Source organism: Silene latifolia, chromosome 7 (genome assembly GCF_048544455.1).
Source record: "Silene latifolia isolate original U9 population chromosome 7, ASM4854445v1, whole genome shotgun sequence".
Lineage (NCBI taxonomy): Eukaryota > Viridiplantae > Streptophyta > Magnoliopsida > Caryophyllales > Caryophyllaceae > Silene > Silene latifolia.
In genome coordinates this window covers 11457204-11472974 of record NC_133532.1, presented here as the reverse complement: position 1 = coordinate 11472974, position 15771 = coordinate 11457204, and the positions used below count along the sequence as shown (strand labels likewise).

Genomic DNA, 15771 nt, shown 5'->3' with positions numbered 1-15771 from the left:
CCTCAAGGAAGTTATAAAACCAAAAAATAATCAAATTGGCGGCTAGTGAACCAAGACCAAGGCATAAGATTCTACTCTAGCCTTCCATTCATGCACTTTATGTATCATATGACCAAGTCATAGTCAACAGAATTCTAGTTACTTTGAGTTTCTTGTTTGATTGAATCAACTTAGTACAACTTCTTCTAAACAACATCAACATACACCCTTCCTTACGTCCCTCTCCATCCTTTCTTTCCTCTTCCACCTAATTTATCAATCAATTTCTTAGTTTAAATGCTTCTCATTTTTCTTCATTCAACAACATTATTTCCATATTATTCAAACCTTACATTATCCTTCCCATTTCTTTGCTATTTTACCTACCAAAATCCATTTTAAACTTCAAAAATTCAAATAAATAGTGAATATTTCATATTATTGCTTAGAAATTTCCCAAGAAAAATATTCATTTTGACACTTTTGGTCCAACTTGTACTTCTTGAAACAATTCCTTCATATATATACATATAACTTGGTCTAAAAATATTATTACATCATAAAATTTCAAAATCATAAAAAATCCTTTGTGGGTTTTGATAAACAATAAAAGTTCTCAATTGGGTTGTGCTCAAAATCTCAAAATTTTGTGAAATTGTGATAAAAAAGTTGTATCAAATTAAAGAAGAAGAATGGGTGATAATAGTGATGCAACTTATGTTTATTACCCATCACCAACATCAATGGCTTCAAAACCAAACCATGTATCATTGTATACCATAATCATAGCCTTAGTTGTCCTGTTTTTTGTTCTAGCATTTTGTTTATTCCTATCCCTCTATATTAGATGGTATTGGTCAAGAACTGAGGACCCTTCAATGGTGTCATGGCGCCGGCGTGCTGCCCGGCAAGTGACACCGGCTGCCCAAGCGGTCACGAGGAGACGAGGGCTAGACCGGGTCACTTTAAGGACATTGCCCTTGGTGGTGTATGATCCTAAGGATTTTAAGGAAGGATTGGAGTGTTCAGTTTGTTTAAGTGAAATTTCTCTAGGGGAAAAAGTTAGGTTATTGCCAAAATGCAATCATGGGTTTCATGTGGAGTGTATTGATATGTGGTTTAAGTCTCATTCAACATGTCCACTTTGTAGGAATCTTGTGGCTTCCTCTCCAAAACAATCAAATGATTCGGTTCAAGAATCTGAAGAAGTTGATGTTACTCGAGTTATATCAGACACAGACTCAGACTCAGATAATTCAGACTCTAACTCAGATTCAGACTCAGATCATGAGGGTGGTTCTCATGCTTCAGTCGCGATAAGTTATCCTACAAATGTCCTTTATTGGGGTGATGAAGTTCAAGTTAGGTCACTAGGGGAAGCTACAAATAATAATGTTGCTACTTCTACCTCAACATCTTCCTCTAGTAACAACAATGGTGTTAATAGTCAAAGGGATGAACTTGTGATTGAGATACCAAGTGATTTATGTGATGAATGCTTCTCATCGCCGCTTTCTAGTGCTGAGTTTCGAGAGGAGGAAGCGAAAACTCCGGTGATGTCGAGGTTGAGGTCTTTGAAGAGGTTGTTGAGTAGAGGGAAGAGCTTGGCTCCTTGGGCTAGTAGCTCTAGCTCAAGTAATGTTGAGCAAGTCTAAACCATATTAGAAATAAGTGTGAATATTAAAAAAACAATTTGTTGATTTTTTTATATCTATATTAAGTGTATGTATATATAGTTCATTAATTTGAATTGTGATTGATTAGGGTTAATGGTGGTTTTTCATGGAGATCATAACCCCTCCCTTGTAGGTTCTATATTAAACTTCATTCTTTTATTTTCTTGTGTGATAAATATAAATTATGCAAGAGTTTACAAAAACTTTGTAATAGATATCCCCAAGTGTGTACATGATAATGTAGAGAAGTTTTAAGCTAAGGCTTGTTGGTCACTATCACCTGTAATCTGTGCTATTTCGACACTTTACTTTAGTTGCATATCTCGTATTTAATATAACACGACATTTCAGCACTTCAATTTAAACCAAAGAATTGAAAATTTCGTGGAATATATATAACCATATCTGACACTCAAGGGTAAGTAATTATATTGCATACATTTAAATTTGTTATTTACTTAATCTATTTCGTATTCCGTATGTAGTTATAGGTTATAACTACGTATATTAGAGATAAATAAGTACTCTGCATTTCTGCAATCCGTTCAACTCCGAACGTAGTTTTTCATCATAGGTCATATATACAAAATTTTCTTTTCCGGCCATGGACCAAACAAATTTTTGTACATTGACGAACCTTGTATTCGTTATGCAACAATAAACGGATAAATTGCTTGTGGAGTATGTAAAAATGTGACTTGTTTCATCAGCAAGTATGAGAAGCACGTACGTCTCTTAAGCTCCCGGATAATGATCCACATAGACTATGAAAATGACCAAAAGAGCATTGAGAACGAGACAAATAGATTAGATACTACTCTCTTCGTTTCGTCATTTATTTACCTTTACTTTTTACACAAAAATCAAGAAAAGACGCGATCATTTATGATTGTATTTGAAGGACGGCAAGTGGACAATAGTCTCGTTAATGTCAAATTACTCGTAAAAAACTTTCCTAATATAAAAAAGTAAACAAATGACTGAGATACCATAAACTAAAATACTAATTTACAAACCCAATTATTTGAAACACAAATCTTTTGATTACTTTATAATTTAGTTCCATGATAATGATGATAAAATGATTGATCGAATTATATGTAGTCAAATAACTTGAGATTAGATAGATACACTTAATTATTCTTAAAATCAAAATTTTTATTTTTGTGTTGAATGGGTCACTACTCAGTACTCACTAGTCATCGATCATTATTATATTAAGTCATAAATGATGTCGATACTACTTTTATTGTATACATAGTCGTGATAATTTTGTACTCCATAACATTTTATAAATTCATTACAAATTAATGGTATGTCTAATTAAGCGAACGAGGACCATCTACCAGTCTACCACTCGACTTCATCTCAATCAATCGACTAAGCTAGGACATCTTCGATAATTTAGGTTCTGTCCAAGCCAATCTGGCATATTCCTAGTACACAATCTCTTTTTTTTTGTCAAATAAGACACAAGACCAGTACAATATAAACTCGTGACCTATTATCACAATATTTTCATCTTAATCACTAAGTTAAGACCGCTTCAAACTAAATTTGTGCTACTAAAAGTTAGTCTAAGAGACCAAGTAAACAGGACCATAAACTCTGGCATCCTCTGTAGGCTTGTTAAGACTAACATATGGTATCTCATTCTCCTCCCTTTTCTTAGGCTGAAACAACCCCATGAGAGACCCAGACCCCGAAAGACGGTGTCTGCTCCAGCCGCTTGAGGTAGTCGCAACATGCCCGGGATTGTAAAGTGGGCTCGAAACATAACCTTGTGGCTTAGTGTGTACGGCATGGACGTCACTTGATGTTCCCTTACAAGGCTTCTTAGACTTCTTGGCTGATGACGACGATTTCCAAAATGAAAACAGAACAGTTTTCCACGATTTCTTGCTCTTTTTTTATCTCGATCTCCTGATCGATAATAACTTGTTTTTGTCCGATTTGTGGTATTGGGTTTTCGTTGTCTTGCCTAGCTTGTCTTTTCGCCTCTTCCACAAACTGCTTATAGAGATGAGTCAAAAACTTATACTCCATGTAGATATATATATATATACTACTCCGTACCATTATTATTGAATAAGATCGTCTTACGATTTGATGAGGTGGTTTTAAGAAATTCATCAACCCGTCAAAAACTCTCTAGCCGAGAATTTGCCTAAAACATAGAGGTAATTAGATACTAGCTTGGCTTATATATTCGTCTAAAGTGAAAGACGGGTTGTGACATTTTTGGGCTCCACCATGTAACTTGTTGCTTGTCATAAGCTTGAAGTGGGTGGATATTTAGCCCGTCTATAACGATAGACGGATATCTCCTGTCTATAATGAGAATTTGTGTTTTACGAGATGGACAGGCCGGAATCTAATGGGTCATCACTCATCAGTCCATGAACAGCATACCAAAACATAAGAAGCTAAGTTACAGCTAGTCTTGCTTAAAACTGTCTAGCTTACAGCGTGGTCATTATCAACTTATAGCTAATATTAAATGAACCACATATTGTGGAAATCGTAAATAGTGTTTCATAAGCTTAAGACGATCTCAAAAAAGAATTTTGTTGATAAGAAGTTGCATAAAAAATGTTAATAGTAAAAAAAAGGTTACTATTATTACGCTTGCAGCACTAGAATCAGCTTATGGTTTGCGTTTGTTCATATTATCTAGTATGCAACTAGTTTAGATCTCGTGCAACATATGCACAGTATTTATAAAAATAAAAATAAAATTAGTGTGCTCCGAATTATTTATGGATTTTAAATTGACAACTCACTTTTTTTTTATGTTTCTCATCACTTAATTTGATTTGAGCAATTATAATTAAAATTGTAAAAAGTCATAAAATGAATATTTTAATAAAAAATTTCTTTTTACCGATAAATTAATGATTTATTTTTAGAATTTTTTTACTATCAACATTTTTAGTGCAACTTTTTATCAATAACTGGGAGTTAAATTAAGTTTGACGGAAAATGCACCTGTGAAAAGTCGGTCCGAGGATCAAACTCATTGTTGCCGTCGTTGTCGTCGTTCTCATTATTGCTTAGAAATTTCCCAAGAAAAATATTCATTTTGACACTTTTGGTCCAACTTGTACTTCTTGAAACAATTCCTTCATATATATACATATAACTTGGTCTAAAAATATTATTACATCATAAAATTTCAAAATCATAAAAATTCCTTTGTGGGTTTTGATAAACAATAAAAGTTCTCAATTGGGTTCTCCTCAAAATCTCAAAAAGTTGTGAAATTGTGACAAAAAAGTTGTATCAAATTAAAGAAGAATAATGGGTGATAATAGTGATGCAACTTATGTTTATTATCCATCACCAACATCAATGGCTTCAAAACCAAACCATGTATCATTGGATAGCATAATCATAGCCTTAGTTGTCCTGTTTTTTGTTCTAGCCTTTTGTTTCTTCCTATCCCTCTATATTAGATGGTATTGGTCAAGAACTGAGGACCCTTCTGTGGTGTCATGGCGCCGGCGTGCTGCCCGTCAAGTGACACCGGCTGCCCAAGCGGTCACGAGGAGGCGAGGACTAGACCGGGTTACTTTAAGGACATTGCCCTTGGTGGTGTATGATCCTAAAGAGTTTAAGGAAGGGTTGGAGTGTTCAGTTTGTTTAAGTGAAATATCTCTAGGGGAAAAAGTTAGGCTTTTGCCAAAATGCAATCATGGATTTCATGTGGAGTGTATTGATATGTGGTTTAAGTCTCATTCAACATGTCCACTTTGTAGGAATCTTGTGTCTTCCTCTCCAAAACAATCAAATGATTCGGTTCAAGAATCCGAAGAAGTTGATGTTACTCGAGTTATATCAGACACAGACTCAGACTCAGATTCAGACTCGAACTCAGATTCAGACTCAGATCATGAGGGTGGTTCTCATGCTTCAGTAGCGATAAGTTATCCGACAAATGTCCTTTATTGGGGTGATGAAGTTCAAGTTAGATCACTAGGGGAAGCTACAAATAATAATGTTGCTACTTCTACCTCAACATCTTCCTCAAGTAACAACAATGGTGTTAATGGTCAAAGGGATGAACTTGTGATTGAGATACCAAGTGATTTATGTCATGAATGCTTCTCATCGCCGCTTTCTAGTGCTGAGTTTCGAGAGGAGGAAGCGAAAACTCCGGTGATGTCGAGGTTAAGGTCTTTGAAGAGGTTGTTGAGTAGAGGGAAGAGTTTGGCTCCTTGGGCTAGTAGCTCTAGCTCAAGTAATGTTGAGCAAGTCTAAACCATATTAGAAATAAGTGTGAATATTAAAAAAACAATTTGTTGATTTTTTTATATCTATATTAAGTGTATGTATATATAGTTCATTAATTTGAATTGTGATTGATTAGGGATTGGTGGTTTTTCATGGAGATAACCCCTCCCTTGTAGGTTCTTTATTCAAATTCATTCTTTTATTTTCTTGTGTGATAAATATAAATTATGCAAGAGTTTACAAAAACTTTGTAATAGATATCCCCAAGTGTGTACATGATAATGTAGAGAAGTTTTAAGCTAAGGCTTGTTGGTCACTATCACCTGTAATCTGCGCTATTTCGACACTTACTTTGGTTGCATATCTCGTATTTAATATAACACGATATTTCAGCATTTCAATTTAAACCAAAGAATTGGAAATTTCGTGGAATATATATCACCATATTGCATACTTTTAAATTTGTTATTTACTTAATCTATTTCATATTCGTATGTAGTTATAGGTTATATATAACTCCGTATATTAGGGAGAAATAAGTACTCTGCAATCCGTTCAACTCCGAACGTATTTTTTCATCATAGGTCATACAAAATTTTCTTTTCCGGCCATGGACCAAACGAATTTTTGTACATTGACGAACCTTGTATTCGTTATGCAACAATAAGTTGCTTGTGGAGCATATAAAAATGTGACTTGTTTCATCAGCAAGTATGAGAAGCACGTACGTCTCTTAAGCTCCCGGATAATGATCCACATAGACTATGAAAATGACCAAAAGAGCATTGAGAACGAGACAAATAGATTAGATACTACCCTCTTCGTTTCATTTATTTACCTTTACTTTTTACAAAAATCAAGAAAAGACGAGACCATTTATATGATTGTATTTGAAGGAGGGTAAGTGGGACAATAGTCTCGTTGATGTCAATTTACTCGTAAAATGGAATAGGTAAATAAATAGTCGGGTTCGCACTAATTTACAAACCCAATTATTTGAAACACAAATCTTTTGATTACTTTATAATTTAGTTCCATGATAATGATGGTTAAAATGATTGATCAAATTATATGTAGTCAAATAACTTGAGATTAGATACACTTAATTATTCTTAAATCAGAATTTTCATTTTTGTGTTGAATGGGTCACTAAGTCATCGATGATTATTATTATTATTATTATTATTATTATTATTATTATTATTATTATTATTATTATTATTATTATGGTTTTTCTAACGTGTGTCCTTAATAATCTAAAAAAAAGAAAGATTGTTGAGAATATATCAATAATGATTGATACACAAACTCACATTTACCATAATTAGTGAAATATTCTCAACAATCTTTCTTTTTTTGGATTATTAACATGTGCCATAAGGGCACACATTAGAAAAACCCCTATTATTAAGTCACAAATGATGTCACTACTACTTTTATTATATAGTCGTGATAACATTTTATAAATTCATTACAAATTACAATACTATGTCATGGTATGTCTAAGTAAGAGAACGAGGACCATCGACCACACTACCTCATCTCAATCAATCGACTAAAACATCTTCGATAATTTAGGTTCTGTCCAAGCCAATCTGGCATATATGCCTAGTACAGAATATTTTTTCGTAGTCAAATGAGGCGCAAGACCAGTACAACATATAAGAAAGGAGAATTTGAACATATATATGACCTATGGTCATGACTCACGATACTTGGTCTTAATCACTAAGCTAAGACAGTTACTGTATTCCTAGTACAGAATCTGAAGTATAACCCTATCAAACTAACTACTCCATAAAAATTAGTTAAGAGACCAAATAAACAGGACCATAAACTCTGCCATCCTGTGTGGGTTTGTTAAGACTAACATATGGTATCTCATTCTCCTCCCTTTTCTTAGGCTGAAACAACCCCATGAGAGACCCAGACCCCGAAAGACGGTGTCTGCTCCAGCCGCTTGAGGTAGTCGCAACATGGCCGGGATTATAAAGTGGGCTTGAAACATAACCTTGTGGCTTAGTGTGTGTTGCATGGACGTTACTTGATGTTTCTTTAGAAGGCTTCATACATTTCTTGTCTGATGGCGATTTCCAAAACGAAAACAAAACCGTTTTCCACGATTTCTTGCTCTTTTTTAGCTCGAACTCCTGATCGATAATAACTTGTTTTTGTCCGATTTGTGGTATTGGGTTTTCCTTGTCCTGACTGAAAAACTGGTCATAGAGATTTGTCAAAAACTCGTAAGATTGTTGGATAAGACCGTCTTAGGATTTAAAGAGGTAGGTATCTTCTCATATGGACTATTCAAAAACTTATGTATGTATATAGTCCGATTGTTCAATAAGATCGTCTTAAGATTTTACATATCCTGTTAAGACAAAATTTAAATTTATCAACGCGTCAAAAGTCAAAACATCTTATTATGTACCCAAGATTTTGCATAAAACATACATACAGGGTATTTTACGTGATGGACAGACCGGCATACCGAAACATAACAAGTTAAATGGATCCTGTCTGCTTATCTGATGAGCTAGTTATGCTTAAAACCGTCTAGCTCACAACCTAGTCATTATATTATACTGTAACCAATATTAAATGAACCACGTAACATGGAAATTGTAAATAAGTGTTTCATAAGCTTAAAACGATCTCAAATAAGAACTATGTATTGTAAACGATAATTAGGAGTTAATTTTAAGTTTCGCGAAAAATGCACCTGTGAAAAGTCGGTCCGAGGATCAAACTCATCGTTGTTGTTATCGTCCCCGTTGTTCTCATTGTCAAATCCAGGATAAACAAAGGATCCTTTCATCATAATCTCTGCCTGCAGAACAATGCCAAAAAAAAATAAACAAATCAACATTTTCATGATCAAAATGAAAATAAATAAATATTCAGAATTGAACCTTTTCTTAAGGTTTTGAGTGATTGAACCAAACCCTTTAAATTTAAAATGTTAGGAGAAAATAATAATAACTTGAGCTGCATAATTATTGCCCAACAACTAGTATGTTGAAGAAATGAAGAAAACAGAGATTTTGGTGGGAAACAACAGTAAGATTTGGTCACATTTTGGGTAGTTTGTTTGTTCAGATTGTAAGGCAGATACTGTGTATTATGGTTACAACTGCCAATAAAAACGACTGTTGAATTATTAATGGGAAGGTGAAAATTATTGAAGAGTGAGTAGAAAGGTTTCTTTTATGATGGAGTCGGAAATTATCGAGAATGGTTCTATGTAGGATTTTCGTATTTAGATTTAGAATAAGTTTTTTTACTGATTCGAAAATTATCAATGATCAATTAAGTGATTATCTGAAAGGCCGTATGAGTTACCTAGTGTATTGAATTTTAAGGCCCTATTCTTTTGGACTTAAAGTCACTTTCTTTAAGTTAAGTTCAGCAAAATTAAGTTAAGTTCAGAAAAGTTCAGCTCCTATAAGTTAAGTTAAGTTCAGCAAAATTAAGTTCAGAAAAGTTCAGCAAAATTAAGTTCAACAAAATTAAGTTCAGAAAAGTTAAGCAAAATTATAAGTTTCATAATATTGACGAGTTTTAAAAAAAAGCTACAATTTTCGTTCAAATCGATTGTATAAACAATCCGAAATTAATTATTATTCTATATTTTTTCAAAAAAAAGGGTATTTATTTCAACCCCGAATACAATAGGATATTTGGTCTCCTATTAGTGATAAAAAAGCAAATCTTAGATGTCAATATGTCATATGCCCGAATTTAAACATAGACCGCCCGAAGGAATGTTAGAGCATTTTTAATTACCAACATTCGTCATTGGGAACGAAAGTTGAAATGGCATTTGGTCAATTGAAAAAAAGGTGGAAGATGTTAAAAGTTACGCCTCAAATGTCACATAAGTATCAAATGTCCATTATTGTTTCTACTTTCACACTTCATAATTTTACACGGATGCACACTGTTGGGATACCTGTTATTCAATATGAGAACGTTCTAGGGACAACAGATTCAGGCATGTTTGATAAGAAGCGGAAAAAAGCTATGTACAAGGTGCGAAATAACATAGTCAAAAACATTTGACGAGGCAATGGATTTGACGGGGTGAGCTCAAATGAAGATGAAGAAAGTGACGAGGAAGATGATAATATGGAACTAGATGATTAGAAGAAAAAAAAAGTCAAATGTGATTTACTTTTTATTTTTATGTACTAGTTAGTTTACCATGTTTTTTTGGGCATGGTCCCCAAGATATTTTTACTTTTCACATTTCATATGTATGCTAGCGTATTTTTATTGGGTTCGGGGCTGTCTGTACTTGTTGAGTGTCGATCACAATGAAACTCTTGTTGTTACATTGTTTTGCAACCATTCGTAAATAATTAGTATTCAACTTTGTTAAGAGCATGAATATCCGAATATAACCACGTCTTTTGCTTAGCTGATTAATTGTTAAATAACACAACAACATGGAATACATAAAACATTAGTATTGTGTTGTAGGTTACGAAGTAACGTAAACACATATACCTGACTCTGTCCAACTACACATTCTTTAACACGGTTTTTCAGAAAATTTAAATAGTTTCACTTAAAACGTAGGTTTATCTACATACACTACCCAAATAAACTTGTTATCATTCCTCCAATCCTCCTCTTATTTCTCTAATCCCTCCTCCTCCTCTTCCCCTCTCCTTTATCCTCCAATTTCTCTTCAACGTTATTAAATGTCATTACTTACTCAACCACCTCCTCCTCCTCCCCTTTTCTGCCTCATGGTCCTCCTCATTTCTTTTCCTCTTCCTTATCCCCTACCCCTTCCCTATCCGCCTTCGTCTTCTTACATATCCTACATTTTTTTCTCAACTTTCTCTCATATTACTCCTCCTCCCATTTATTCTCAAGTTATTGGTCATTATCTTCCCCTTTCTCTTTCTCCTCGTCATCCTCCCTCTTTCCCTTAGCAAAAACGTTTTCAGCTAAGTTTTAGTTTAGTTCCTCGTCTTATCGTTCACATTCTTTCATTTCCCTTTTCCTGCCTCTTCTTATGTCCCCTCAATACCTTTCCCGACCTTTATCCTTTTCCTCTTCCCCTATCTACATTCTCCTTTTCCTCTCCTCCTACTATTTCTCTTCCTCCTCCCCTTACCCCTCCCTCCTCATGGTAATCCCATGCCTCATATTATAGACAAGATCGGATATGAGTCCGTCGTCAAATACCTTTACAAGTTTTCCTCAGTGTAATGTGTTAGCGACTTGGTGTTCTCGTGAAGGATGGTAAATTTAAAGGGCAATACACCGGCTCATGTTCCACTTCTCTACAGTAACATTTTAGTCCCCTATCTCATTGAAAATAATGGCTCTCTTACTCATGTAACTAATCATTTTATGGAGACTTTTTTACATCTTGGTATTCGATACCATGTTCATGGTCATTTGTTTACTCACCTTTGTTCCAATCTATTAATAGTTTTCATTTTTTTTCCTTTCGATTTTATATTCTCTCTTTTTTATGGCCAAATTCCTCTTTTAATGCAGTTAGCATCTCGTATTCCCGTATGTTTAGCATCTGATAAACTCAACTATTTTACAATGACCATGTTCATTAGACAATCATTTGCATTAGTCAACCATTTTGTACGTCAGCATAAGCCTATCCAATAGTCAAAACAGGTAACAAAGAGATAAGTTACATGATTTTTAGAAGTTTCAAATGTTAACTACAAAGTGCACCACAATAAGAATTTAACTCCACTTCAGACATATAGGCTACATTATCTGCATTTTCATTTCTCATCATACTTAGATTTCAAGTCAGTAGATAGCCTGGACTTATTCATGGAATACTGAGTTATAAATCATTTATCGTAAAGAGTATAAGTAACTGTTCCGGGTGTAATTCCAGAGCAGTTATTTGTTACCACCCGTGCTTGTAGAATGACGTCTTTAGTTGAATCCTCCTTGCGGTCTCCTGAAACGATGAACAAACTGAGGGCTCGGCTTTGGACCGAGCGAACTCACTCCGACGCTCAAGTCAGTAAACTTAGAGAGATAAGTTGTTGTTACTTGATGAAGTATATATTGTAGAGAGATAAGGAAGATATTACCAGATGAATAGTGATTCTTAGGTTAAATTGTGGATCTCCTCCTCAATGAGAGTTGAGGAGTATTTATAAACTTTCACCTTTTGTCACGTAGTGGCCAAGTGGCCAAGTGGCTAGCAGGTGGAAAGACTGATCTACCCTCGGCCGAGGGACCCATGGAAGGCCGGCGGGCCCTGTTGACTCGCCGCCGAGGGGTCTTGGATATGAGTTCGCGGATATGTGCCCCGGCTGGCTAGTTGTCCCAGCCGAGACCCAAGAGACAGCCGACAGTCGTGCGTCGATTAAGTTTGTCTAAGCCGTTGACTTCTTGTGGATATCTTTGACCTTGCTCAATATGTTGGTGGTCGGGTGCGAATATGCCCCATCAATTTGCCCCAGCGTAGTCTATGCCGTGGTATGGGCTCCGATGTATGTTGAGCGTATATTCTGCGCAAGTAAAAATTTTCGCCCGCTTCTTCTTCCTCGGCTTGATCGTATTATGGCCGTACCATATCCCCCTCCACATGGTTGTGTAATGGACATCCGATGTGGAAAAGGCAATGACGCTGGCTGAGACCGGGGTGGAGAGTGCGGTTGTTTCGATTGCCCCCGGCGGTGCTTTTCGGCTTGGTTGATCATGTGGCCGACGGAGAAACGGATACTTAGGAATTTGTTGAGGAAGATGAATAGGCAGAGAGATTTGAAGGGGCGTGTTGAAGACGCTTGGTCACTGTTGCATTGATTGACGTTCAACTGTTGCAACGATTGACATTCCGTGGTTGCATGTCCGACACGTGTCGTTCATTGATTGCCGACGTTTCATGGGTGTGCCCCGATTGGTCCTTCTTCATGGGCCTTCCCCTATAAATAGGGCGGTTAATCCCGAAATTGGGCACCAATTTCACTTTTTCAAAAATTTTCTTCTTTCTAGCCCTCTTTGTGAAACTTCTCTCTAGCTTTCGAGAATCATTACTCCGGCGTAGCATTTTTCTTCAAGGTAAACAAACAAATTTTTAACTTTTTCATTGTTAAGTTTTTGTGAATCATGTCTTCGCTGATGCCGGTCCTAGTAACCGTGCGCCGGGGGGTTCCCCGTCGCGTCTTGACGAAGAGGAGGCACTGGCCGCCGTCCCGCTAAGGTCCGGGGGTCCTAGGTCGCCTTCTCCCGAAGTTGACCCAAACGTTCTGGAGGGTTGGGAGGACGATGATGAAGCTGATGAAGACTTTGATGATGACGGTGAGGAAAGGATTCCTTCTGGTGTTGAGAGGCAGTTCATCATGGATCACGGCGAGGCCTGTAAGGTCCGCCTTGACCGTGCTTGGACCCATAAGTTCGCCAGTTGTTCCGGCGAGACATTTTTCGAAGGCCATTTCTTCTTTGGCAGGGGATACAAAATTGTTATCCCTGAGGAGGGTCAGGCCGTTTGTTGCCCTCCACCGGGTTGCACCGGCGTATACATCCGGCACTCGGAGTACGGGCTCCGATTTCCGTTGAATGACTATGTTATGGCCATCATTAGGGCCATGAATGTCGCCGTTGCCCAACTGCACCCGTTGGCTATTAAGACCATAGTCGGCTTTGTCTGGCTCTGTCTCTTCAAGGGGGAGGTCCCAACGGTTAATTTATTCCGTCGGCTTCACCACCTTCGACCGTCATTCCCCGGTTGCGTCGGATGGTACAGCGTGCAAATGGAGTCGGGTTACGTCTCCATGGATAAGCTTACTTCTTGCAAAGACTGGAAAGATCGGTGGGTGTACGTTGAGGTGCCGGATGACTATCCGCTGCCCCGGTCCTTCCAGCACGAAGTTAACTTGCGGTGCGAGACTAAGGCGGAGCATGATAAATGGGTCACCCGGAATAAGCTTAAGATGGACGCCGACAAGGTCCCTCTTAATGGGGATGAGAGGTGGCGATGAGGCTTTTGAGGCGGACAAGAGTGGGGTGCCGAAGAGATGGATTCCCCCAACGCAGATCATTCTTCAGGATGAGCTGCTCAGCATCGCGGCCTCATACCGGCCCTAGCACGGGGTGAGTGGGGTCGGTGTGAGGCCCATCTTGGCTCTCCATGTTTCGCATTTCTTGAATTTCGATTTACTTCTACCTAACTCGCTTTGTTTCTTTTGCGAGACCACTTTGGACCGGACACTCGAGGATATCCTCCAGGGAGAATGGGGCCGCACAAGGATAAGACCGTTTTGATTTTCACCCTAAGGCTCGCCCGTGATCGCAGACGTCGCCGAATGATCCGATGGATCGGCCACGGTGAAAGGCCCGAATGTGGAGGCGGCCTGGCGAAGGTTGCTAGTAACATGCCGCGCCGAACGCGGAAAACAAAGTCTTCGGCGGCGACGGCGTCGACATCCGTTCCACCTTCCATCCCTTCAGTCCCGAAGGAGACGGTGGAGATCGTTGACATTACCGATGGGGGGACTCCGATGCGGAGGGATCTCCCCTTGTCCGTAAAAGGAAAGAGCCCACCCCCGCTGCGATGCTTCGTCTGCTCGCTCGCAGAATCGCGCGGCGAGAGATGCGTCCTCCGAGCAAGAAGGCCAAGCATGGTACAGATATATCCTGTGGCTCGGACTTAGCCGGTTCATTAGGCGTTTCGATGACAAGCTCTCCGATATGTCCATGTATACCGACACGGATGTTTTAATTGATTTTTTTTTTTTTTTTTTTTTGTAGATCAACCGTCGAGCAGCCGCCGTTCTCACTGTGCGGCAATTAGAGAAGCAACCTGAGAAGGCGGGTGATAGAAATGTCACCGTCGATTCCCTACTCGGAAGGTTTCCCCACCGAGCTTGTGGCGAGGGGATGAGAATATGCAAGAGGTCGGGCGAAATGGACTCACTAATGGCTCCCACATTATGGAGCAAGAGAAGACCATGGTGAAGCCGCCCCACAGCTCGAGCGGCTAAGGTGGAACTCGACGTGGCGAACAAGGAGGCTAAGAGGGCCAAGGCGAGGGCGAAGAGGCGATCCGTGCGAGAGAAAACTCGGGAGGACGACGAAAAGGAAGTCCTTCTTGCCGAGAGAGCCAAGGCCGAGGCCGCGGCGGCCGAAGTCGTTAATTCCGCTTTGGAGATGCGTGACCTTGTTCGAAGCACGCCGACCTTTACCGTACGCAGAGAGGGACGAGTTTAGGGGCTTGTTCCGGGTCCGGGGGAAGGTGGTTCGGAACAAGGATGCTATCATCACCCAAAGGGAGGAGGATATTGAGACGCTCCAAACCGTTATCCTCCCTAACATGTGCGCCCAATCACGGACTGGCCGAAGAAGCCGCCGGGGAAGTGATTAGGGAGCTCTTCCCTCTTGATGGCTCCTTTCCGTGGGACAAATTTGACGAGTCGTTTGATGATAAGCTCGAAGCTAAGGAGAAAGCCGCGGAGGAGAAGGCCAAGGAGGAGGTAAGGGTGAAGAAGGAGGAAGAGGCGGCGCGGAGAAGGCGCCCTTGCTTTGAGGAGGCTAAGGCGGCCAAAGAGGAAGCCGAGAGGATGAAGGCATTTGAGGCCGCCGAGGCCGAGGCCGCCAAGAAAGCCGAGGCCGAGGCCGCGAGAAAGCTAAGACTGCGAAGACAGCTCGGGTCGCCCATCAAAGACGATCGTTAACGCCGCCGATGGCAAGCGAACAGGCATAGGGAGACGGGCGTCGTCACCGAGGCTCACCGGCGTCTCGGACGGCTTCAGCTGTTCGGGAGCCAATTATTAAGCCTTCCCTCCCTGCCATTTTTGGCGCTTCAAATGATATGTTTGTAACCTTTTGCTTTTCTTTTCCTTGTATTTTGTACAACTTTGGTAGGTTGTGTTTTGGCTTATCCTTA

The 15771-nt window shown here is 38.9% G+C and overlaps 2 protein-coding genes and 1 long non-coding RNA gene across 3 annotated transcripts; 2 read left to right on the top strand and 1 right to left on the bottom strand.

Annotated features, from left to right (window-relative positions):
• Nucleotides 1-214: 214 nt before the first annotated feature.
• On the top strand, nt 215-1801 carry LOC141590892 (RING-H2 finger protein ATL60-like). The gene has a single exon (XM_074411405.1). It carries the CDS (start codon nt 672-674, stop codon nt 1632-1634), a length of 963 nt encoding a protein of 320 aa, XP_074267506.1. The 5' UTR covers nt 215-671; the 3' UTR covers nt 1635-1801.
• Nucleotides 1802-4701: 2900 nt separating this feature from the next.
• Nucleotides 4702-6010, top strand: LOC141590891 (RING-H2 finger protein ATL60-like). The gene has a single exon (XM_074411404.1). It carries the CDS (start codon nt 4956-4958, stop codon nt 5913-5915), a length of 960 nt encoding a protein of 319 aa, XP_074267505.1. The 5' UTR covers nt 4702-4955; the 3' UTR covers nt 5916-6010.
• Nucleotides 6011-7434: 1424 nt separating this feature from the next.
• On the bottom strand, nt 7435-8978 carry LOC141590890 (uncharacterized). Its single transcript, XR_012520539.1, has 3 exons — nt 8801-8978; nt 8611-8718; nt 7435-8104 (listed from the first exon to the last, which is right to left on the bottom strand). It is a non-coding gene; the product is annotated as an uncharacterized LOC141590890 (long non-coding RNA).
• Between the last annotated feature and the right edge of the window lie 6793 nt (nt 8979-15771).